Source organism: Cavia porcellus, unplaced genomic scaffold (genome assembly GCF_034190915.1).
Source record: "Cavia porcellus strain 051 isolate PalLab524CR breed Dunkin Hartley unplaced genomic scaffold, mCavPor4.1 scaffold_20, whole genome shotgun sequence".
Lineage (NCBI taxonomy): Eukaryota > Metazoa > Chordata > Mammalia > Rodentia > Caviidae > Cavia > Cavia porcellus.
Window position 1 is genome coordinate 25,235,672 of NW_026947503.1, and position 26,081 is coordinate 25,261,752.

General features: G+C 42.9%; 1 protein-coding gene across 3 annotated transcripts in view; it reads right to left on the bottom strand.

Annotated features, from left to right (window-relative positions):
* Nedd4l (NEDD4 like E3 ubiquitin protein ligase) overlaps positions 1–26,081 on the bottom strand; it is a 335,786-nt gene that overhangs the window by 202,042 nt on the left and 107,663 nt on the right. For all 3 annotated transcript variants that reach the window (XM_005005527.3, XM_003474136.4, XM_013157143.2), the window contains exon 2: positions 20,691–20,764. In XM_005005527.3, coding sequence (XP_005005584.2) covers positions 20,691–20,764 — 74 coding nt within the window. The remainder of the gene's footprint in view (positions 1–20,690; positions 20,765–26,081) is intronic.

Here is a 26,081-nt window from a genome sequence, read left to right on the forward strand (position 1 = left end):
AGTGCCAGGTTCTCATCTGAACTTGTCTCTCTGCTATGAATGTAAGCCTAGAGCTGCCATCAAATGGAGAGATTCTGGCTGACAGTAAAAGTGGCACCGAGAAGAGGCATACGGGAGACCAAAGGAACGCTAATGTCTGAACAGGCCATTCAGCTGTTTTTTTAAATGGATGCTTTTTTCCTAATCTTTTGTGGCTGCATCAACCAGGTAGTGCACACCTTGTTTATCTTTCACTTTGCACATGCACATGTGTATCTGTTGGACAAACTGGCAGATCTGGGGAAGCTGGGTCTAAGCGGGCAGGCATTTGTTATTTTGATAATCTTTCCAAATTGCTGGAGACTTATAAACATGCTCCAACAATAGTTCAAGGGTGGCCATTTTCTTTCTGATGTCAATCATTAAACTTTTAATTTTGACATTTTCATATTTCTCTGGAGTTTTAATGAATGTTCTTTTTTATCGTAAGTGAGGCTAACTATCTCTTTATGCTTAATTGATATTGGTATTTCCCCTTTCTCTAAATTGTATTTTCTCATTCTTGGATGATCATTTTTCAATTAGAATACTACTCTTTTTATTGATTTTTAGATCATTATATATTAAAGAAGGTAGCCCTTCTGTGACATGCACTGGTTGGATTTTCGCTATTTTTTTAAAGAAATTTTTTGGTTTTGAATTTTATGTTTGTCACACAGCCTTTTTCTTAGATGTACTCATCAGTGGTCACTTATACCTTCTCGGATTTTGTGTTGCTGAAATAAAACCACTTTAGCCTTCTCTCTGAAAAACTAAATTTGGTGACACTGTTAGTTTTAAAATGTCTGAAGTAGAAAATCCAACTCTTTTGGTCAGGTGGGGAGTTAGACATTAGCAGGCCTGGAGGACAAAGAAGCAGCAGTCCAAAATAGCATGCTTCACCAGTTAAATAAAGACACAAACACTTTAATGGACAATACATTCACAATCCTGAGGCAGTCTGACAGAACACACCGATATTTCAACGTTACACACCATGCACAATCCTTCTGATACCTGGCCACGTGGCCATCTTGCTCTAAAAGAAGACACAGGCATTCCTGGCTGCCACGGCCTGCAGCCCCATGGTATCAGCAAAGGAAATGTTCTTTAAAGACCCTCCTGGCTTAGCCTGGCCCTAGCTTAAATAAAAAATTTATCTTTCGTAAGTTTCTTACATGATTAAAGCCCCTGAGGAAATACTGACCATTGTCTGTCTACTTTTTATGCTTTGATTTTGTAACTTCTAACACAACAATATGCAATTTATCAACTAGCGTTATTTTTTTGAAATTCTGTATTGCTTATACCTTTCTTCTGTTTTGCTTCTTTTTAAAATAAAAAAAAGAAAGAATAGAAGACATTTTACCATTTGAAAGTGATTTCTCAGTAAAACGTCAGCAAGTATCATAATCACCCTAGTTCTCTAAAGCCTGGGAGTAAGTTTTGTTGTGTAAAAAGGTATCCAAACTTGCACTTTGGTGCAGATACCTTGTGGCACTTTCCACCTTCTCGCTTAAAGCTGTAACTTCCCACGTATCTACTTCACAGTAAATTTTAACTATGCTTATTCATAGCTACTTATATGTCTTACCTGAATTCCTTCATGAAAGGCACAAAAAAATCGGGGACCTGGCTGGGTCAGGACCCTGCTTCCCAGTGATAGTTTAGAAATCAAGTTCCAGCAATGTGTCTAATTTCAGGCTCAATCAAAAGTAAGCTGTGTTCAGGACACACACTATGCTGTTGTAGTCTAATCCCCATGGCCCCACCGTAATTAAATTAAGGCCCCCTTCCCATTCGGGGAACATCTGCAGGCATGTGCTCGCTGTGCAGCTGCACACTGAGTGCACTAGGACTGTAACCCGGGCCAACACTCCCAGTGCCAACTACCTTGTAACTGGATGTGGTCTCGTACTCCCTCTCCTGTGGGGGTAGGTTTCTCTTATGGGAGAAGGGGGAACAGGGCTTGGAGAATTTGACCTTTTTGTACCCCTAATCCAAGACATTATGCACACACACTTTTGGAGTACACTGCAAACTTTCTTTAGAGAAAATTCAAGCACTGACTCAGGCCCTCTGAGAAACTTCTGTAAGTGTCCACCATGCAGAACGAGGCCTCAGGGATGAGGCAGCCGCACCTCCAACAAGGCCTACAGCTACGTACCAATCACCCTGATGGGCTGCTGGCAAGCAGCGAGTCAGGGAAAAGGGGGAAAGGGCAGAAAAGTAGAAGGGGAGAGCATCACATGGCCTCACAAGACGTGACCCCACAATGCAGTGCTTCCTGACGGAGTGACGACGGAGAGGCCAAGGCAGTCTCACCAGGACACTCTCCTCCAAATCCCCCTCAACATGCTAAATCCTGAAGGCTGCAAGACATAAGTCTGCTCCCTGTAGAGGTATTTCTTCTTTTACATTTAACTTTTTCCTATAACACGTTTGACACCCAAAGTTAAAGTAGATTGGAAAGAGGATACAAGTTAAGTAAGAAAAACTGATTTGAAATTAATCACATTTCCACCCGAAAACTTTAGGCTTAAAAAAAAGTCTTTTTGCTAACTAATGGTGAACTAAGCATAACATAGATAAATTCATTTTGATGAAGCACTCTGAAATGATTCCCTCAAGCGCACGAGACAGCCAGCTGCGGAGGAGAACAGGCCCAGGAGTGCAGTACAGGGCTTTCATTAGGGAAGATGCACAGGAAGAACTCTAGTGGCCACGGTGAGCCAGCAAGTGCAGGTGACAAGCTGTGGATGCGCCAAGGGGAAAACAATGTTCTCTCTACCCAGCCAGACAGCCTGCTGAAGGATGATGCAGCCTGTGAGCTCCCAGAAAGGAAAAAAAAAAAAGAAAAACCAGAGGCAGCAAATACCAACGTTAAGTGTCACACTCTGAGTAAGCCACTGTACTGAGGATGGCCACTTGGTGCTATTTCTATGGAAAGATGTGTTCCCATTGGCGACCTGGCTGCTGGGAGGAAGGCATCCAGGGTAAAGTGGTGGCGAGTGCCTTTCACGATGGCTCCCTCCGTGGCTGGCCGAAGAGAACAGGAATGCGCTGAGATGCAGGGACACTGTCTAGGGTGTTCTTCCCTTCATTGCTTTGCACAGCATAGAAAACACTAAGATTTCACATAACAGCTTTTTAAAAAAAATCAAGCCAAAAAACAGCAAATGTCCAGCTGTGGCAATAGTAAGACCATTGCAGTCACTTCCCCCAACCACAGGACGCTGAGGACATCCTCAAGTCAAGTCCTGCGTGCCCAGGATCTCAGCAATGGCAACCTGCCCTTTGGCACGGAGGTTTCTTAAACATGCTTGAACAATACGCAGCCACAGAGAAGGCTAAGGCCGACAGGTAGACATGTGCTATGATCTAGAAATATTTCCACAATAAACTCTGAATTAAAAACAGCAAGTTCAGTCAGGCACGGTGGCATGTTCCTGTAACACCTGCGCTCTGGTAGGTGCAGAAGTAGGAGGCAGAAGGATCCCCTGTTTGTGTACAACCTAGGCAGCTTAGCAACTCGGCTAGACACTATTTAAAACAAATAAAAAGGACGTGGGAATGAGCTCAGTGTGAAGGCCTTGGGTTCAGCATGCAGTACCACAAAGCAAATAGTCAGACCCTACAGTGTGCCTTCACCTCCGCTACATACACACACACCCCAAGAAGGCTGCTTGTCTGTATCCATTTCATGCTGCTTTAAAAATGATACCTGGGTCGGGCCAACTAATAAAAGACGGAAGTTTTATTTTTCACAGTTCCGGAGGGTAGAAGTCCAAGACCAAGACGCCATCACCCGGTGCCTAAGGAGGCACCTCTAGATGGAGATGAACACTGTGGCTTCAGATGGCACAGGGCAGACAGGCTGGAATGGCGCACTCCCTTGGTGCGGCCTTTTATAAAGGCCCCTGACAGCATCTGTGAGGGGCACTTGTGGCCTAAGCACCTATTAAAGAGTTCCTGCTTCTTCATACCATCCCATTTGCAGTGCTTGAATTTCGGAGGGGACACATTCCGACCACAGCAGTGTGCAAAAGCTCTAGCTTGGAGAACAGGGCTGAGAGCCCTGCCTTATGTCCTGCCTCATCCATGTCTCCTGAGGTTTTCCAACTGCTTGCACTATTTGTATATTATATAAGCAGGTAAATTAGTAAGAAAAAAAAATCCCCCATCTGCCATTCTCATTGTCACACTGCAAGGAGACTTACAACGTGCTGCCCACTGGCACTGCTGTTCTCTGCTGGGGGACACAGGAACCGACTCAATCCCTCTGCCTTCAATGGCTTCTCCAACTGCTTTCTTGGATATGTACATCCTTACCATGTCAACCCAGCTTAAGGCCCTATTTACAGCATTCAAAAACTCAGGGCTTTACTGGCCACCTGTATTATTATTATTATCATTATTATTAGGAACATCTCTATGTCTACGATTCTGCTAAGAAGGCCTTAGGTGACCACGATTGCTCAGGAAGACAAAATCGAGCACGAGGAAGGCAAACGGCAGTGAAAGGAAGGCTCGAGGACCCCAAGTCAGCCCTGAGCGGCTCTGATGAAGTAACTCCCACGCCCACCGCACCGTGGCCTGCAGCCTGGATGCCTCCTGCTCCCGCCTCATGCTCTCTGGCTGTCAGAAACAACGAAATACTATTTATTTATTTTTGTGTTTTTGCTTTTTATCGGTGCTGGGGATAGAACTCACAACTGCCTGCTTGCAAGGCAGGCGCTCATGCCGCTGAGCTAAATCCCCAGCCCCAACGAAATACTATTTCACTTAAATCGCATTTTTCTTCTCTATTGAGAGTTTCAAGATTTTCATTTATCTGTCCATTTTGGAAGCTTGAGTTATTTTTTTCAGGGGAAGTTATCTGAAGAAAGTGAAGGAAACCATGTATTTTATACAGTGTCTTGACATCCTCATGGCCTGTCATGTGAAAACATTATCTCAGGGAAACAAACTACCTTCTGATTGGAAAAAAGTAAATATTAAACATGTGTCAATGGCTAGGTCACAAGAGAAAGCGGTAGGAACTGTCTTACCAGCTCCAAGAATAAACCTTGATTTCTAAAAGTCAGAAAGGGGTCTTCTTTTTTTTTTGTCTTTTTGCTTTTTATCGGTACCGGGGATCGAACTCATGACCGCCTGCTTGCAAGGCAGGTGCTTATGCCGCTGAGCTAAACCTCCAGCCCCCATTCTAACTTCTAAAACAGAGATTTTTCTCCCCATCGTCCCCTCCTTATTTCTATCCCATTGAAAACATGCCCAGTTTTCCTCTTAGTTTAGTTTTTGTCAGTTTTTGCAGACAGGTAAGGCAAGAAAGGAAGAGAAGGACATTACCACAACAGAAGCAGATGAATTACCCACACCATTTTCCCCTGGGGTGTTTTAAGCACCCCTATTTGGTTTTAAATTCTTTGCTGCAACATAGCCACTTGAGCAGTTTGGCCAATATTTCTTCCACCACGAGTTTTAAATGGACTTCTCCCTCTTTGCCTTCAACAGAATTTTAGCAAAAAAAAAAAAAAAAAAAAAAAAAAAAAAAAAAAAAAACCTCAAAAATAACAAGAAACTTGCACCTGAAAAAATAAATTAAGCCACGCACAGTGGTATATTTCTGTAATTCCAGCTCCGCGGAAGGCTGAGACAGGAGGATTTCAAGTTTGAAGCCAACCTGCATAATGCTGAGGTCTTGTCTCAAAATAAAATGTAAAAAGCTGGGGATGAAGCTCAGGGGTAGAATATTTGTCTGAAATCCCAGCACCACAAAAAATAAAATAAAATATAGATTAAAAAAAAACTGCTGCTAAAGCTGGCTGTGGCAGAGCATGCCCATAATCTCAGCTATTATGAGACTGAGGTAGGAGGGTCACTATGAGTTCAAGGCCAGCATGGGCTACATGGTGAGTTCAAAGTTAGCCTGAGCTACTCAGTGATGTCCTGTCTCTAAAACAAAAAGGAAAAAAGCCCTGCCGCTAGAGTTCTCTGAGGCTCAGCACTGACCATGTGGAGTGTAATACTGTACACACATATTACTGCAAAGCTAGCTACAGGAAAGAAGTACAAAAACATTTAAAGACCTTTCTACCCTCTTCTTAGGTTTTGCCCCATGATGAACTGCTTTATGTAGAACTGAAAATTTTTACAATTTCAGAGAGAACCATATGCGAAGAGATTTTTTTAAAATTCCAAAGCCAAATCTAAATACCTCTGAAATGAAACTTGTCCATTCCCTATAATTAGAATATAGGCAACTATTTATAAATGTGTTATTTCTCTGTATTAGTTTGGAAATTTCTTTCTTAAAGAAATCTAAGTGCTAACATCCTGATCTATAAAAATTTCAAATTAAAAATGAATTCTAATTCATTTTGCTTATGAGATCACATTAGACAATAATATTACTCATTTGACGAACTTAATTTCTTTCCACCATCAGTTAACTATTCCTCTTTAGTTAGAAACATCTATTTGGATGCTTCTATAAATTTAGAACCTTATCTGACAGGGAAAAGAAAAAAAAAAGAAAGTAGTGCTTAATGCTATATATTAGCTACTCTGAAACCAATGAAGTAAAAAGTAGAAAGAGCTTAAAGTAAAATAATCCTTCTATGTGTCACTACTTGAAAAATTATTTAAATGATCTTCAAAACATGTGATCAATATTGTGGCTTTATAAAAAAATTCCAATGAGTTAGTATTAGATTTGTAGACACCTCTAAGGTCTAATAGGAAAATGGACCTGGTGATCTAGCCACCAGAGGGCGCTGTGACTGCAAGTACACGGGAGCAGAGAGACCCAACTAGAGACCTCAGGAGTACAGGCTTCACAATTTTAGCCTCTAATGAACTCTGCCTGCGTGGGTAGCAGGGTTAAAAGTGAGGCTTTCCTGAAATGGAAAGTATCTTGCTAAGTTTAAAGTAGGGAGGAGTGAGAAATAATTCAATGTGTACCTGAAAAGAAACTTTGTATTATTAAAATTTATAACTTGCTTATTTTGAAGATGATGAGGGCCTTAAGAGCAAACAACAAAATTAATGAAACAAGAAGTAAAAAAATATGAACCTCTATAAATCACTTAGAGAACATGCAGCAGGAAAGAAATGCAGTCCAGAGACAGTGATGGCCAGAGCCCCGGCTCTGGACGAACACACACCAGTGTGTCAAACACACGCACAGTGGGGGAGCAACGGCAGTCAGCACTCAGGTCTGGGGACCAACATGGAGCCACAGAAACTGCAGAGGACACGGTCCCGCTTTCGCAGAGAGGAAAGTGTTAGCACATGCTACGGCACCATCAGAGAGCTGCCGGGACAAAGGAACAAAGGCTAGGCCTGTAAACCTCGGGGATGTGGGCACAGGGACCCACAACGCCAACCCAGGTCAGGACAGACCACCAGCTGTGTAGAGGGAGAAGCTTGTGGCTGTGGGCCCAGCAAGGCTCGGACAAGGAACAGTACAGCCTCAGAGGACCCCCGGGGCTGAGCGTGGCTGCTCAGAAAACTCGAGGCAAGGGGCAAGGGACGCTTGAGGGTTTCACAGAGGGTTTTTGTGTCTGCATTTATCAGTGCCACGGGCAGTCACAGGAGGCTCTTGTCAGGGCAGAGTATGAACAATATTTATGTCTGTGAAAGGCAAGTCTCTACATGTGTGCAGGAACAAAAAACACAGGGAAGATATCGGCCCTGCTGAAAAACTCCTCTCCCCAGACACTGAGAACCAGACACGGAAGCTCAGGAGAAGAGAGAGCCAAGGACAGCCCCTGGGCCCCTGCAGGGATGCCTGGATGGACAGGTCATTTTAGATACTGAACACTTTGACATTCCAGGCAGAAACTCCAAGGACAAATAATCCTAAATTACATGGCTCGACTCATTCAAATCTCATTTCTAGAATAAGACAGTTGAATAAGAGAAAATAAAGTGGTAGTACGGAGAGCTACAGACCAGTCTACAGAAAAGGAATGTACAAGTTGTTGTCTGGACTTCCTAGAGAGCATTCCAAATCACTTGGACTGAGTCAAAGTCACTATTCTCAACGAACTTTTAAGTCAGCACAAGAGAGGGAGAGTTCAGATATAATATGCAAATAATACCATCATTTTCTGGCTGAGAACAAAAAACTGAAATAAACTTGTAAAATTCAGCATTTTGCAACCTCGTCTGTGATGGATCAACTAATGGTCAACTTTAATACCTAGGTGAACTGAGTCAGCGTGGTTCCGGGTGTGGAAGGCCCAGCACAAAATTGTTGCCAACAGCAAATAAGCAGAACTAGAGGGAAAGATGGCACATGCTGTTGATTGGTCTAGAGACGCTTGTCATGCTGGTTTTCCTCGTATGAACTCTGCTGTTTTCATCACTGGAAGTGCTCAGGTCCTCACTGTCACCGAGGATGGTGGTGGTTCTTTTTGGGGGAGCTCTGGTTCTTACCTTGAGCATTATTTCCTGGCTCCAGTGCAGATCCCTCAGCCTACCGGCACAGATCCTTCGACCCACTGGCACAGACTTTCTAGCTTCCACCACTGACCTTTGGGCCTTCCCAGTGCTGACCCTTGATACAAACTTGCATGAGACACTGTCATGGGCCCTAGGTCTCTAGCTGGATCCGTGGAGGACATTACCATAAGCTCTACGTCTTCAGCTGGACTTGTGCATGACATTGCTGTGAGAGCCAGGCCCTCAGTTGGATTCTTTGGGTCTCTAACATGTGGACAGATCTCTTGTATGCTTCTGCATTTGAGTTTTTGAGAATATATTATAAAATAAACATTATATGTCCTGTATTAAATCTATTCCTTTGCAAACACTGACAACAAAGTCACTCCCAAAACTTGAAATAGATGTTTCTTTCAAATGCATCTCTACTTTCCTGCCATGACTGCCCAATTTCAAGCATCTAAAAACCAGTTCTTTAATACAGGAAGCACAATAATGTGCCTACAACAACACACAGCTGAAATGCAAGCAATCTGTGAAGTATCTTAATTCTCGCCCTTCTATATGCCAGAACAACATTTGCCCACATTCATTAAAAATCAAGGCATATTTTATGTCACTTGTGTTGATATTATACAGTAGGAATGCTGGTTCTTTTAATAATTTACGCAAGAGTTACACATTGTAGATTCCTTATTAAACATTATTTGTACCAAGGTCTTAGAAACACTCTGAAGCGTGCCGGGAATGGTGGCCAGCACTCAGGAGGCTGAGGCAGGAGAAGTGCCATGAGCTCAAGGCCAGTCTGGGCTACATCAGTAAGTTCAAGGTCAGCCCAAAATACATAGCAAGACCCTGCTGCAAAAAAAAATCCAAACTCATGCCCTAAAAAAAGAAACAGGAGGGAAAGCAAGCCCTATTTTAATTGCAATACATTCATTTAGTTATGAAACTGCATTGTTTGTATGCACATAAATTCAACTCTGTATTATTCATGTAATTTATGCAGAAAGCCATGAGAGCAATTATTTCCTCCAAGACCAAAATATTTTACAACTGCATTCATCTGTAGACCTCAAAATTCATTGTACACAAAAGTTTTATAAATTATATTTTAAGTTTGCTACCCTTGCAAAGGAAAAACAAAACAAAACAAAGAAAACTATGCATTATCTAGAATCCCACTCCTCCAGCTCAAAAAGTCACTACTAGCAGAAGCACTGTTTGTCACTGAACAGCCAGCAGCTGTATGAAAGTTTAATTTGGAAATCATGACCAAATACTACAGACTCTCCTAGTTCTAAATATATCTGTCTTAGAAAAATCAATGGTGCAGGGGCTGACAAACCGTGGTCCACGGACCGCTGGCATGCAGCCAAGCCTACTGGTTTTGTTGCGGCCCAGTAAAATGATACTCCAGAGAGAAGATCTCTTCGACCTTCTGCTACCCTTCTGTCTCTTGCTCCTCATCCTCCCAAAAGGAATGTCAAAAAACTAAGAATTCCTCTTTCCCAAAGTGAGTGATAAAAACCAGAGCCTCTTTATTCCAAAGTCAGCTATAAAACCTAAAATCTCAGTGCTAACCTTTCCCCGCACCATTCTGTGTAACAACTGGCCATAAAGAAACTGAGACCTTCATGCCAGACATGTCCTGCCCCTTGTCTAGAGGAAGTCGTGCTACACTGGACAGCCAAGAAGCATCTGTACAGCCTTGCTGGGTCGCCTTCCTATTTCAATCAGCTCAGACTCTTTCTGTCCAATCACATTCTATATGGCTGCCCCTGCTTTGTCTAACTTGAGCATCAAATAGAGGCCAGTTCACCCTGGGCCTTTGCTCTTCAATCTGAAGGCTCCTGTACTACATTGGAATGTCAAATAAATCAGTGTTTTTTCTCCTGCTCATCTGTCTATTGCCAGTTGACCACAGAAGATTCAACTCCAGTCATCAGAAGGCAAGTAGGAAACAATCCCACAGTTTATATATCATTCAAGCATGCTTTTATGTTATGTCAGAGACCAAGGTTCCTGCAAAGCCTCCAACATCTGTATGGCTCTTAATACAAAAACTTCACTGGCCTCTGATTTACATAGATGTAAATTTATATAGATGATGTATATCTTTGTACAACAGATAAGAAAGATTTTACTTTCCATGCAAGAACCTGCTTTAACTTACAGTCTTTAAAAAATCTTATTGTCCAGGTTCTTCTCCCAAATATAAACATTAAATAGGTTTATGAAGTCTATGACAATGCTTCTTAGAAGATTCAGTAATGCAACCTCTAAGATGTGTATCTGAGAAACAATGAAATGTACCATAATAGATGCTTGATTGTACTTTATGCCTAAAAGCATGGAGTGTTTGTACCTTTAACACCGGGAATGCATGATGAGCCCAGGGAAACCAATCTCCCAACATCCCAGGCACTGCAGATGGGTGGTGACCAGGCTGGGGCCACCCACAGAGAAACACACCCCCATACCCACGAGGTCAGGGGCGCCCCCAGCTGTTCTGCCACAGAACTGCTCTTGCAGTACCTTCTGCCTGTGTTCCCAAAGGTTTGGTTGTTAGTTCAATTGTTGTAAGATAAATATTTTCCTCCTTGTCGTACACATTCAGAAATTCTTTCCCTTCTGACTCGTCTCAACTTGGCAACACTCTCCTCTCCCTATACTTCAGCTGCTTCTTTAGCTCTTTCCTACCATCAGAAAGAGAGACTAGTAAAGATGGTGACATAAATGCAAGGCATTAAAACAGAAAGTAAGGACAGAGACAGAGGAGGCCACGGGGACACACACAAAGGCCTGCCACTACGGAAGAAAAAGGCGAGGCAGGAGGAGAAGCAGGAACCGGGATGGGCAAAGAATGGGCTCCAAGTGCTCACGACAGTGTCAGGTGGAGGATTCAGCAGCACCACCCCAAAACTGTGCTCAGATTCTGCCCTACATGCTGCCCGTTTATGGTCAAGAGAACACTACCCCCAAAGTTCTTTACGCTTTGTAATTTTTCACTTCTCCTAGGTTCCACTCTGACCAGGTCAGCGAAGTTTACCAAGCACTTACTAGGTGTCAGGCTTTCTCCTCCTCCTAAAACACATCCAGTTTTCAGTGACAAAGCATAACTGTCTGCTAGGAAACAAGAAGGCAAGACTCTTAGATTTTCCTTCTATTCTTGGTCAAGTCATTGGTGGGGGAAAAGGCTCCTTTGTGACTCCTAGACACTGAAGCATCAGGAGGCAAGGCAAATCCCTTCTAATCCAACATCAGGGAAGACCGCTCTCACCCCCCAAGAAAGAACAATTCATATGGCAATCTTTTTAAACAGATCAGATATTCTCTGTCTCTCTGCACTCTCAATTAGTGCTTCCTAGCTGCAGCACAATCTTTTCCTAGCAATTCAAGATTGTCAGAAAGATCCATTTTTATGGCACTGTCTAGACAGCAGCCAGCCTTGGGGTCTAACAGCCTGGAGAACTGCTGCTTGAGCCTCCTCTATCATGACTCTCTGGGAAACCTGGTGGGATGGATGACATACAGGCTACCACAGGCATAGTTTAAAAAGATGCTACAAACATTCACACATTTTAAGACCAGAAAAGGCAAACATAAAAACATAAGCAGTTATGTGGCTGTTTTGAAATTAGAAGAGGCTTTAATTTAAATCTGGAGAGAAAAAGTTAATATCCTCTAATGTCATTTTGGTTTCTTGAGGTAGAGAGAAAAACAATTACAATAGCCAGCCTAGGAGTTAGGTTCTCAAGGGCTCTCACATGGGTAATTGCACAGGCTATTTGGTACAGGGATTTTAAGATAAACACTTCTTGGCCCGGAGGTCATTAGTGTTGGTTGATGATGTGATGTTCAGCAATGCCCTAGACAACAAGGCTGCTCACAGAGGCCTCGAGAGAGAGAGAGAGAGAGAGAGAGAGAGAGAGACACTGACACGCAGAGAATATGCAGATCACAAACCCCATTTCTGTATAGTGCAAGGTGCTCCGTGACAGGGCAGGAAAAGAAGTCAGTGTTAACTGCTAAAGACTGTGCACAGAGCAGAAAACCAAATGCAAGCTAATCTCTTAAAGGCCTGCTGGTCCCCAGGGGAGCCACCTGCATACAGTATAACAGAGTTGTGGGCTCCCTGATGGCCAGAAGTGCTCAATTCCTCTAGCAGGAAAGATTCAGCACTTCCCTCCAGAGATGACATCCAGGATGCCTAAGTCACCAAGACCTTCTGGAAACCTGGGAATCTAGAATTTTAACATGTTTAACAAATGTTGGTTCAGGGTTTTGTTTCTTTTTTAATCATAGTGTTCCACTGGCCAAATAAACACACCCATGTAGTCTGTCCAGTCCACAGGGACCAACAGTTTATGACAGTGGTGGCAGCCCTACGGCACGTGTCCCACAGCAGGCTGTTTGTTACCACTGAAAGCTCTAAAACATTCGACACCACTGGACGCAGTCTACACACAGCCTCTTCGTAGTCCTTGCAGCTGAGCAAGGGGCCTTCACAGCACTTGCAGTCCCCAAGTCTCCCATGGCCAATGAAGCAGATTTACTCTGTACAGTGAACTTTTAAAAGAGAACAGAAGGTGGGGGGAGAAAAGTAAAAGTAAAAGTAAAACCAGAATTTCCAATGCTTTAGGAAATAAAGTAAATTGATATTTAAAGTTTATATGCATATGATACCTACACGCCATCTCATCAATTACCTGCTGGTCATGGCGGGGGGGGGGGGATTTCAATCTGACATCAGAGGGATCAGATCACATCCACATTAACCAAGGGTCAATTTTAGCACCACTGATAATGGTACCATGTCTCTCGGGATCCACAGTGTCACCCACTCTGCATCCATGCAGGAAATACAAGGGAAAGAGTATACTCATTCAATAGTTCATAATATCACCAGGAAACAATGAAATGTGGAAAATAAGATAAACTACCTCTTCCTCACTTGAAAGGCGGACAAGAGAGGAACTACTTAGAGATTAAGAAGTTTTAACAGACCTACCAAGTAAATGCAATATATGATTTACAGTCGAATTTCAACAGCACAGCTCTAAAAGGCAATTTAGGGACACAGTTCAGGGAATTAAGACAGCAGACAATAGTGTCCATTAGACAATTATTTTTAATTTTATGAAAATATTACTGTGGTTATACAGAAAAAAGTTCCTATTTTTCAGAGATGTGGGCTGAAGTATTTTGGAGCTAAATGTCATGATGCCTGTAATTCACTTTTGAATACCTAGGGAAAAAACTGATGAGGCAAACAGTGAAAAGCCAACAACTTAAAGCTAGATAAAAGGATCGGGACAAGCTGGTGCTTTAAAGTCATCATTGTGAAATGACATAGGCCCCATTACTCTCAGTCACTAAGAGACACAGGGCTTTTGCCATGCCCCTCCAGTGCCCTGCAGCTTAGATATATTTTAAATTTTGAATCATCTGCCAAAACAACTCACAGAGATACAACTTAATGCTAAGGCTCACTGAACACAATGACTTGTGAAACCTTCTGTATAAAGCACAAAATTCTAGAGTTACTTTTTATTAGCTATCATCACTCCGCTTTAAGGAATAGCTTTATAGTCTTGGATACATGCTCTGTGACCTTGAATCTGTAGCACTGGTTATAACTAAGGAGAAAAGTTGGGAGGGTTAGACAAAAACTTGCATCAAAATAACCTTTTTTAGTTTTTGTTTACACCTATGACAAAAGGCTCAGTGTCTTGCAACACAAGCTTAACCGAAAAACAACACAGTTTGAAAACTGGAAAGATATCCTAAATTGAAAAGAAAAACTTTCAGGTTTTCCTTAGTAAAGAGTATCTATTCTAAATCTGGTACAAAAGGTTTAGTCAGCGTCTATCAAATACAATAGCCAGCTCTTTAAATCTGCTAACTAGAAAATATCAAATCATCCGTCTCAGTGTTTAGAGGAACCCACATGGTCCTCTGGTTCCATGAGTCATCCAACACCTGAACCTGCACCCTCCAAGAGGAACATCAGCCTATCATTAGTCAGAGCCGGACGTTAGAAGTCATGTAAGTCTGGACTTAATTGGTCCCTTTATTCACAGTAGCCTCATTTGACCTTGGGCTGACTTCTCCTCACCTATTATATGGAAGCAATTATTCTCTTTTCATGAAGTCTGGGCAAAATCTGATGACATTACATTGGGTATGGTGCACACTGCCAGCCAACCTACAGACACTTAATAACAGTCAGTATGGAAATAATGTCTACTAAACACTTAGGCACTGGCTCTGGTCCCAGCTTGGTATGTTAGAGGTGCTAACCAGTACAGCACAGCTCCAGCTTCATTTTTGACTGTAACTCAGGCTCCCAAAAGAGCCCAGGTCTTCCTGAAGTCCAGACTCCACAATAAAGTCTTCTGTCTGAAAGCACAAGTACAAAGGAACAGTCACTGGTACCCTGCCACATGCATGAGAACAGTGTCTTCCTGTGATGACTGCCCAAAAGTGAGTGGTTGTGCCTGGTATATGCAAGTGCTCAATAGACAGAAGCTATGGTGAAGTCCTACCCTCCCTCCTTACACCCCACTTTAGGAAACCACAACTAACTAACTATCCACATCACTGTTGCAGAACACCAGGACTTGTCTCTGCCCCACCTGTAAGTGTCTACAAGGGATTCCGTGCAAGTGAGGAAACTTCTCCACCTGTGAAGGCTGATGGGGTTTTCGACATTGCTTTAACCTCTGCTTCTTGTAACTGCCTTCGATGGTTGGGCCTGGTGCATGACTCACTGCCTCCACTTCCTTTGCATGGGAGGATGGCCAAGGTGACCTGCAGCACTCGGGTGCTCCCTCATCCCCTACTCATGTCCTTGGCTCTGCCTTGACACCTACTGCTAAGGAGCAGGACCCTGACATTCCATTCCCCGCTGAGCTCAACCTCATGCACAAGGAGTTTCTAGGCTCTACTGCAATGACGGTGTATGCCTTTTGTGGAGTTAGGTAGTCGCTTTGTATAAGCATCAACATCGAATGGAAACTGTTCCCTGAATGCACCCCTTGACTTCCCAAAATTCTTTGATGCCAGACTTCAGCTTGCTTCCCTTAACCTCACACTACATTCATCTTTCTTGCAAGTCCTCGGTTGGCCTTTTTTGCTGGTCTGCACAACACCTCAGTGAGAATTAAAGAAAGCACTTCTCATGGACGCCTAAGGGAGAAGAATGAGGAGCCCATGGCACATCCAGAAAGAGAAAAGGCAGCTAATCTTTCAGGCTGGCAGCGCTGGACCATAACACACAATGATGACATAGCACTTAGTGAGTTCACATTGCTGTAATAGCCACTGTCATATGCCAAAGCCCTGGGCCTACAAAATATACTAAGGCAAGGCTGTAGCCTCTTGACCAGCTCTGCCAGGACAAGGGGCCGGAGGAAGGCAGATTCACAGAAACACTGTGGCTCAGGGGACAGCAGCTGTCCTATCTTCTTGGTGAAAGAGACTTTGGCAGGTACACTGCCACTGCCTTTAGAGATGAGAGAGAACTTGCCTGAAAGAATGCAAGCCAACTGGGTGTGGTGCTGCATGCTGTAACCCAGGGCTCTGAGAGGCTGAGGCTGAAGTGTAGTATCGTAACTTTGAGCCCAGCCTGGGTAATTTAGTGATTTAGTGAGATCCTGTGTCAAAATTTAAAGAGCTGGAGAAGCAGCTTAGTGCAAAGGTCCTGGGTTCAATCTCCAGGAAAGGAAAGAAAGAAATGGAGGAAGGGAACATGGGAATGAAGGAAGGAAGGACACACGGACACATACATGGATGGACAAATTTGGACAAGCAGATTCCAGGCAAAAGGAAAAAAATCGATAATGAGAAGCAGCAATAACTTCATTGTAATTTAAAGAACAGTGAGTTTTTCAAATAGAGAGTAAGAAAAAGGAAGAGTTAGAGCAGGGCCCAATTCACGTTCTCCTTTCAGCAAACACAGTACTTACTCCCTGAGGACCTGCAAGTGTTGTGTGCTAGACTAGTGTCTGGAAGATAAAAAATAAGTAGTATAAAATATGATCCTAGGAGTCAGAAGCTAACAGCCTAGTTTAGTAGAAACAAACACTTCTGACGATAAAACAAGTGAAATCCACTGACAGAACTATGCCCAGGTATTATGGGAACACCAAGGACAGGAAGTGACTCCGGGAGGCAGCCTGCATGACGGAGGAGATGACATCAGTCAGCTGATGACTGAAGGCTGAGCCATCAACGGCACAGCCCCGAACAGGGTGAGGTCAGGGTCGCGGAGCAATGTGTTTGGGGGGGGGGGGGAGGGAGGGAGGGCTCTAAGAGCCTGGGCTCAGAGGGAAAAAGGGTGGGCTGAGGGCCCACAGATACTTGTTTACAGCAGGATTCTACTTCCCTCTTCTTGTTTCTCTGGGATTTTGCATGTAGTCTGCTTTTTCGAGGGGTTAGATTTTCTTTTGCTTAGCACCAATTTTTTTTTTAAATAATCCCTTAATGTGGTATGGGTAATGAAGAGAAGCCTCTAATCCAGGGTGAGCAGAGTCTCGGTTACATCTTCATCCTGACATCCCATCCAATGTAGTAGCATTTGAGCCAGAAAGAAGTGCCTGCCCCTGGGTGAAGGGCTCTAGAGACTGCACCACAGCACTCACAGGGTCTCTGAGCCCAGCAGGAAGGGAAGCCCCCTCCACTGCAGAGCTCATCACCTTGCCAGCTGTGCCAGTGTTCAGGCGGTGCCACAGCTCAGCTCTCCCAACCTGCTCTCAACAGAACTTCCTTTAATGAAAGCTACTGGGTTGGAGGGGAGAGGGAAACAATCTTGAATCCCAAGCACTCAACTGGGCTGAGAGAGGCACAAAGGAGGACTTTCTCGGCAATGGCTTCTTAAGGAAGGATCAGCCAACTCCAAATGAGCGATGTTCTGCCACCAGGCCCCCACAAACTGGTCCTCAGACAGAGCCCCATACAGCTTCCATCTTCATGCTGGAAGGTAATGAAGGACAGAGCTCTCTGCTGTCCCAAAGGCATTCTTGACCACCACATATCCTCGATCTGCATATTAACTTACACACCACAACTCTGGTCTACTGCTCTGCTTCACCCTGGCCCAAGACCTCCCTGACAAACAAAGGAGATGGTGCCCTAGCAGCCACAGATCCCTGTCTCTAAATACATCTCTGCCTAAGTGGTTTCTATCCCACCCCCGCCTCTGATGGCGCGCTCATGAATTTGCCCACCTTCCTCCATCTGCCACTCTTCTGCATCAAGGACTCCTGACCAGGCTTCTTTCCCTCAAGGGAGATCAAGGTGGAGAAAATACTCAGGGGAGAGCTCAAGGGTGAAGAGGCACTTGCAAGCTCAGGGCTCTGAAGGACAGAAGAGACAGCAGGGAACACATGCTACAAAAATTCCTCTCGCCAAAACCACACTCTTAAACTAAACCTCAGAATTGCCGGCAATTAGTCATCTGGGTTCTTCTCCAGCTTCAGAAGCCAAGCACAGGGAGACCATCCTCTTTGCTCTAGATAGACAACCATGACATAGTGGGTTTCAAAGGATTTGGCCAAAGTAATGCAGAGAGAGAAGGCAGGTCACTAGGCAACAGTAAGTGTCATCCCCTAAGTGAGACGCCACCATGGCACCAACCTGCATTGTCACCTGGCCCTTTAGACTTTGCTGGCTCACCAGCACATGGACACTTAAAGAATTATGCTGCTACCAAGTCAGTGGGACCTGAGAGAGGCAGAGAGACAACAAGGCAGAGAAGAGGCAAAGTGTGGGTTTCCCCTTATTAATCCAAGAAAATGAAGGATGGAACAGCAATTCAAGAGGTTCTGTCTCATTTTCTGGCACTTTACCCATTAGATGACAACACTGTTTGTCTCTCTAATGAACAATCAGGAGAATAGTTCCTGTTTATCTGTTCCTAAGAAATGCCTTTGCTTGTTTTCATATAAATAAAATTTCAAGACTGAATTTACTTGACTTTTCTAAGACTCAGAGCATAATTTCATTACAATTTTAACCTTAGGGTAAGAAACACAGTCTGAATCAATGTCATTTTTTAATGAAGGGATTTGGACAAAACAAAAACCAAATCAATTTTCAAAACATCAGACTTATCTAAAATCAACTTCTCTTAAAATGACAGAGTTCAAAAAACAGGGAAAGCAACAGGAATTTCTAACATAAGAACACAGCCAATTCATCATCATGCAGATGTATAAATATTTAAAAAGCAATTTTTGTTCTGGTTCTTGGTTCTCTTTCCATTAGGTAACAGGAGAAAGGCATAAAAATGTGAGCTGTCTGTCTGCAATAAACTGCCAATCTAGTAACAGAGACAAGTGAAAGAAATACTGGACAGCCACCAGATAATGCATCTATGAATACCAAAAAGGAGATTGTTCCCACCATAGCCGCTAGATGGGTAAGCAAAAAAATACAAGTGAGCAGAAATTCTGTTGAAAGGCTTCACAGAAAAAGGCAAGATATAAGGGAGTTTTCAATAGGTATGAAATTTGGGGACTCCAGGAAACGGTGTTTCAGTTTAGGGCGCAAGGAACGTGGACTCATGGAGTCCGCTGAAGGAATGGCTTTCATGGAAGAGAGTGACATGGATTTCCCCGCCTGTGCCCCACCCTTCAGTTTACCTCTGCTCATGTGATAAGGGACCTCAGGTGGATTTGCATCCCCTTCCAACATATCAGCTGCAAAGGCTTCGGTCTGGGCCCTGAAACAACACCGGGCTAGGAGGATCCTGGTGACCTGACTCAAGAGTAATAGTTCTGCATAAATCATTTAAGACATACTTAATCACTGGAATTTTTAAAAAGATTTCAACTGCTTTTGCATCAATTTTATTTTTAATAATTTCTCTAGGCTTCATTCTAGTAACATCAGCTTTTTTTTAACAGACAAAACTAAATGGTGCATGATGTGTGATAGTTACGAAAACAGAGCTGTAATTACCACTGGCAGCAGACGAAGATAGCCACATGGAAAGAGACTCATCACAAAGGGTCTTTTGCACCACGTGCAGTCACAGAACCACTATACAGAGGACCCGGTAACCAGAGAAAACCAGTGACCTGACAGGGGAAATTTTCAGGAGTCATTGCCTTCATCACAAAGTCCTATAGTGAGCCAGACTGACTTGCCAGAAATTACAATAGCCTGGTAAGGGGATAGGGAGGCTAATGGGCCATGTTTCCAATACTGCCAGCCTATGTAACATGGCTGTAGTTGGGTCTTCCTAGAGTTGAGATCTGTCAACAATAAGGAGAGAGCAGGGCTAGACCATCTCTAATGTCTCTCTTAGGTCCAAATGCAAAAGATCTCTCATCTCCAAAGTTTGGTTCAAATCCTACTTCTAAAGGACTCTACTCTCACCCTGCTGCTAGCACAAAAACTTCATGATACACATCACAGAAAGCCAAATGGTGGATTTAAAGACTAAAAATATCACATGTACTTTGAAAAAAAAAAAAAAGCTGCAACACCTAGAAAGCTTAGCCTACTGCCCAGATGATGCTTCTGTAACCACACAGCAATCACCAAACTCACCCAAGTCACCAATCTCTTAGATTATACATGCCCACAATATCCAGTCTCCTAGGAACAAATGACACATTTATACTTTCCAAAATTAAGAATCTGTATTTTCATCCATTTCTCAGGGTCCATAGGGACAGTTCCAGGACCCACAGATGTTTACGTCCCTATATAAATAGCACAGTAGTAGGTGGTGCACCAGAACTATCTTATATATATCCTCCCATAAACTTAAACTCATATCTCAGTTACTTATAGTACCTAACACAATGTAAATGCCATGTAAACAGTTTCACTTAGGGAATTATGGCAAGAAAAAAGTGTCTATATATGTTCACTGCAGGTGTAGTATTTTTACTCAAATGTTTTTGACCCAAATATTGGCTGGATTTACAAACACAGAACCATGCATCCTGAGGGCCAGCTGAGCACAGCCACATCTCCAAACTGTTTTTCTACTGAGAGGGTGACGATCCCATAATCTCTTTCCTCAGGCCATCAGTCTGTGTGAAGGACAAGCCTGCTCACTACCCTTGCAATGCCCAGTCAGAGCCTCTTCAAATGTGGCCTGCTGACATTCCTTAAGAAGCCCTCTGACAGTTTTGGTGCACACCTACATTTGAGAAGTGTGTGCCAAGCTCTCCAGAAGCCCACACACAAAAAACAAGACATACCTGGCACCAAAGATGTCCTTTTTGGCAAGATCAATTCCAGAAACAACTTTCACTCTGAGAATACGGGATTCTCCCTGTTGGAAAAAGAAAACAATAAAGTTAGAAACTGATCTTCAAAGAACTGCTCTCTTGTACCCAACATTAAAGTCTATGATTTCTACTCAGTCCTGCTTGGTCATATAGAACAGATCAATTCAAACCCAGGTAATTCTTCCTTACAGTCAAGTTTAAAAAGCAACACTGCAGGTGTAAGTTCCCAAGTCTCTAGAAAGTATGGTAACCTGATGAATTAGTCCCAAGTTTAATTTCAAATGAGGCCATCATCATCCACTATTACTGACACTTGAAGAAGTATTTCCTAGTTATATAAGGACACAATGACATGCATGGAACTATCCAGTAAATGTCCAAGAACAACCAGGTGCCAAAAATATAATACATGATTCCTCATTTGAAGTTAATATATTTGTATGTGTGGCTAGGGATAGAAAATAGTTAAAGATTTATGTGTTAAGATACTTCCTCAGAATCACAGTGCTTTTCACAATGCTGTCATCAGTGAGCAAAAATAACTTTTCAGTTCCAGTAAAAAGTAACATCCTGAATGATATCCAATCAAACCACCTCAGAAGCTAGTCAACTGTTCATTCATTCCAATATTTCCTACATGCTGGGTATGGAACCTGGCCTTGAAATATAAACATGAATATGCTCCTTGCTCTAATGGAAGTGATAAGCAGACCAACAGTGCAGAGCCCTGTGATGGAACCATTTGAAAGGACATGGGTTGGACAAGCATTTAAGAGTAGTGGAGAACCAACAGTACACGTTATTTTTAAGACAGAAGATGTTAATGTATGAGTTGTTTTTTCTAAATTAAAATTGTAGTGCTGTGATAAATAAATGGGTTGGGGTTACCATTTGGGCACTTGTCCTAAAGGTTTGCCATCACAGAGCTAAAACATTCAGGATACAAAAGATGGCATATAGCAGTGATAGCAAACCTTTTAGAGACAAATGCTGTCATAGTTTTATGTCAGTGCTCCCTCCACAAGTCTCATGCAATCATGGATGCAGCTGAATCCAGCATTTGTAATTGGTTCATTGTCTAGCACTGGGATTGGTGGTGTGAGCACCACACCCATCCAGAGGTGGAGCCAGCATGCAGTGTAACAGCAGGAAGAAGGTGTGTTTTTCTCTTTTGCTGTTTGCACTTTCTGTTTACAGCAGCCCACCAGGCCACCCTGCTGCCTGGAGCCTGCTGAGTATAGACTGAAACCTCCAAAACTGTAAGAAATAAACCTCTCCTTCCCTAATTTTGGTGTCGGTATTTCGCCTCAGCAATGAGAGAAAAGTAACCAAAACAAATGCCCAAAATGCAACTCAAAACTCACTTATTTATCACATAATACCAACACTGCACTTATACCTAAATAGTGAGGTTTTAGCTTAGGAAAAAACCACTCACTCATATATTAATATCTTTTGTCTTGAGAGAAAAATAAACAACATGCATAACATGCTTTGAGAGAGGTGGTGGACATACTTCCCAGGTTCCAGTTTGAGTCACTGCCAACATAAATTAAAAGAGAGGATTAAGTCCAAGGTTCCCATGAAACAAGTCCAGGGGGGAAAATACACAGCTAACTAGGTAAATGAGAGAAGTCCTGGCCTGAGCTAGAGACTCTGGAGTTCAGCAACACTTGGCAGTTGGTGGTTATAGTCAAAGGTCTGCAGAAAAGTTACCCAGAAAGAGAAAAAAACACAGACGCTGAGCGGCCAGAAAGATGTAACATGAAATTTATCTGTCCAATACATTTAGTAAAAACCTAGTTGGGAGGGCAAGAAAACCGAAAAGTTCTTATAATGTCAAAATAAAATTTGGGGAAAACAGATAATGGGCCTTTGCCAACCAATTACAGATCCTATGTACATACAACTGGGAAATGCAATCAGAGAAAACTTACACTCCAGGATTTTTTTCATCAATCCAGCCATCTATCCCTGACACAAGGATACCTGCACACAAATATGCTAAAGAAGACATTCTCAACTTGTGTGTTCATGTGCTTGTCACCCATTGAACATGGTTGGGGATACAATGGATGACTGAATACTTCCCTACCATGTGCTCCTGGGGTCCATCCACAGTCTCACAAAAATAAAAGCACCCATGGTCTCTGCATAGGAAGGAAAGAGGAACTATCAGCCATATATCATGGAGCAGAGTACAAGAACTCTGGCTAGAGAGAAACTGGCTCTTTAGTGGAGTTTTCAGGAATCCTGGATACTGTCCTGGGTCTTCCACAGGTTTGATTGAGACTCAATAGAATCTTAACTAGATTTGAAGGAACAGTGTAAGCACAGCTAAGATCTGGCTGTTCTGAGTTCATACTCATGTTGGGTAAGTGGTCTTACATGGGACAGGCCTATTTTTCAAACCAAGAAAAAAAAATCAGGTTATTTATATGAGTAAATGGATAAAAAGAAATTTTAAGGAAGAGATAACTACAATCTTCTAAGGCAATTTGATTCATTCATTTAATAAATATGAGCTATAAGGATACAACAGTAAAGAAGGCAAGGCAAGCCAGCATAGTGGCACAAACCTATAATCCCAACACTGAGGCAAGAGGATTGCTATGACATGAGTTCAAGACTATCTTGGGTTCTACAATGTGTTTAAGACCAGCCTGGGGTGCACAGTGAGGCCCTGTCTCAAAAAGAAAAGGAGGCAAGGCTATGCCCCTCAGCAGCAGGCAGACTTCTCCCAGTGCTGTGGAAAGTGAATTCTACAAGGATTCCTGTCTTCATAGGGACATAGAAATCAGTAGAGTGTTTCTAAAGGGTCAGTGGCAATATACACCAAATACCTTAAAATTTCATACACACATCCTTTTAATAGATAAAACCTCATTTAAAAATCAAACCTAACAAGAGGAGAATCAAGAAGTTAACTCACCAGGAGTGCTGATGGTAAGAAGTGCTTTGCAGATAATGCTTCTGTGAGCCAGAAGCAGCCATGCAGGCCAGGGGAACTAAGAAGTCAACTCACCTCTCCATGAGCCAGCTGGTACATGGGTTGGGAGAAAAGAAGGCGCACTCCTCCACCCCATAAGCAACCGGCTGATATGGAGGAACACAGGCTGGGGTGATAGCAACTGAGGCACAAAAACAACTTAAAGTTATATTGTCTGATTGACTTTGCAGGCCTAAAGTTGGTAGTCAGAGCATATGTTTAGAGGCTAACAATATGCAATATAGCAACTATGGGGGATTTCCTTCTGTCTTGTTTTGGCTGGATTGCTGTCATTATTGTTCTCACTGTTTTGTTTTACTGTTTTGTTTTATTCCCTTCAAAATAATAAATATGTTAAAATAAATTTAAAATAAAAATCAAACCTAAGAAAATAAGTAAAGATAGGTTGCAAAACAAAACCAAAAAACCTAAACGACTTAGTCACCCAAGTGTTTTCTTTTCAACTGAAAGAAATCTCAAGGCTCCTCTACAGTAAACATCTAATTCCATGCAATGGGCTACAATACTACCACCAAAAATATGTAACAACTAGTACAGACATTCCTACATCTGAATACCACCCAGGTACCAGACATGGTATCTCGAGACAGAGATGCAAACAATTCAGAGGGCCTGTCTCACAGAACCTACAACTCACTGTGTAGTACAGGCTGGCCTCGAACTCTCAGCAATGAAAAATGGACAGGAAAACAGAATATGACTTTAGAAGGCAAACATGCATGCAAGATGATTTCTAATGGTAAGAAGTGCTTTGCAGATAATGCAATAACTAAGTGAAAGCAACTGAGGACAGAGAAAGGGGAGAGGAATAGAAAATGTTTTCTTAGGTCACCGGAATAAGGCTTTTTTGGAGAGAAGACACCCAAAGTGGGGTAGAGGGTTTCCAGTAGGACTGACACCACCACCATCACTACCACTCCCTCCACTATCCCATGCCTAGCAGGCAGGGGTGGAGGGCTGCAGTGGGGTCAGAGAGCAGAGAGGAGCACTGACAGAAGCTGGGCGGGATTCCAACCCTGGGGGACCACTACAGTTTCAAGCACAGTGGTGTCAAAGTTTGACTTAAACTTTTGAAAAAAAACCTCTGTGGCTGAGGTGGGAAGTGGGGTAGAGAAAAAGGAAAGCAGGAGGCAGGAGAAGACTGAGGACTTCCAGGCAGATAAAGATAGAGAGGTGCCAAGATTTAGCACAGAGATGTATGCTTAAAGTAAAGTATTTGGTTAAGAAATTTGAGTTACAGCCCAGCAAGTTGTTCAACAAGTTGTCTCCCTTTTCCTCCTAGACACAGGGCTAGACTACATTTCCCAGCATTCGCTGCGGACAGGGACCATCATGGGATTATGTTCCGGCCCACATGTGTTGGAAGGAAGAGAGCCTCTTCCATTGGCCCACAAGCCACTCAACATACTCCATCTCATCCCCACTCCTCTGCTAAGGGAAGGTCCTGACAGCAAAAAGGGAAAAGTTTTAGGAAGCTAGCAAAGTACAGCTCAGCCGCGCCTCCATGAAGACCCAGTCTCCCTCCCTGATTGTGATCAGACAGCAGATATCTCTTCAGTCCCGCTGAAAACCCAAAGGTGCTGCAGCGGTTACCTGTCCTCACACACAGTACCGCCTTGTTTTTAAAAAAGATGTCACTGATATACTTGCAGAGGAAAAAAACCTGGAAGGGAGAGATTAACAGTCATCACCTCTAAATAACTGATGACCTTTTTGCCTTTGAAACATTAAAGTGTTTTATTTTTAACAAATACAATTTGGGGGCCTGGGTATACCTTAGTGTTAAAGCAACGTCTAGCATGAGTGAAGCCTGAGTGTGATGCCCAGCAAACAGAGGAAAAAGGAGGGGACTGGGAGAAAGAAAAAGGGGTGGGGGAAATAAAGAAAAAACTGAACTTTCATAGAAACTCCGGAAAACATAGGAAAAAGACACTAAACACTTTAAAACCACCAACAGTGGAAATGTCCAGCTTGCTATATTTCAAAGTAAATAAATATTTCTGTCATAATAAAAACACATCAATGAGTCATTTTCTAGTACCTTACACAGGTAGAGAGCTGTGTTTTTGGAGCAGGTAAAAAGGCTCTCATGTAATCCACAAGCAGCTGGGAGGTGAAGCAAGGAAGGCCTTTATTGGGCACTTAGTATTTACAAGCAGCTGTTGCAGGAAATTTGCTCTTCTCTGAAGCTCGAGCAAAGGGCATTACTCTATAAAAATAGTTACTATACACACATAGCAAAATTCTTATCTTTGTTTCCTCAAAGTGACAAGCTTCAATCAGATAAGCGGCCATCGTCACTGAGTAAGGAAACATGTGACAAGCTGTGTGACTCATTTACCACATGCAAT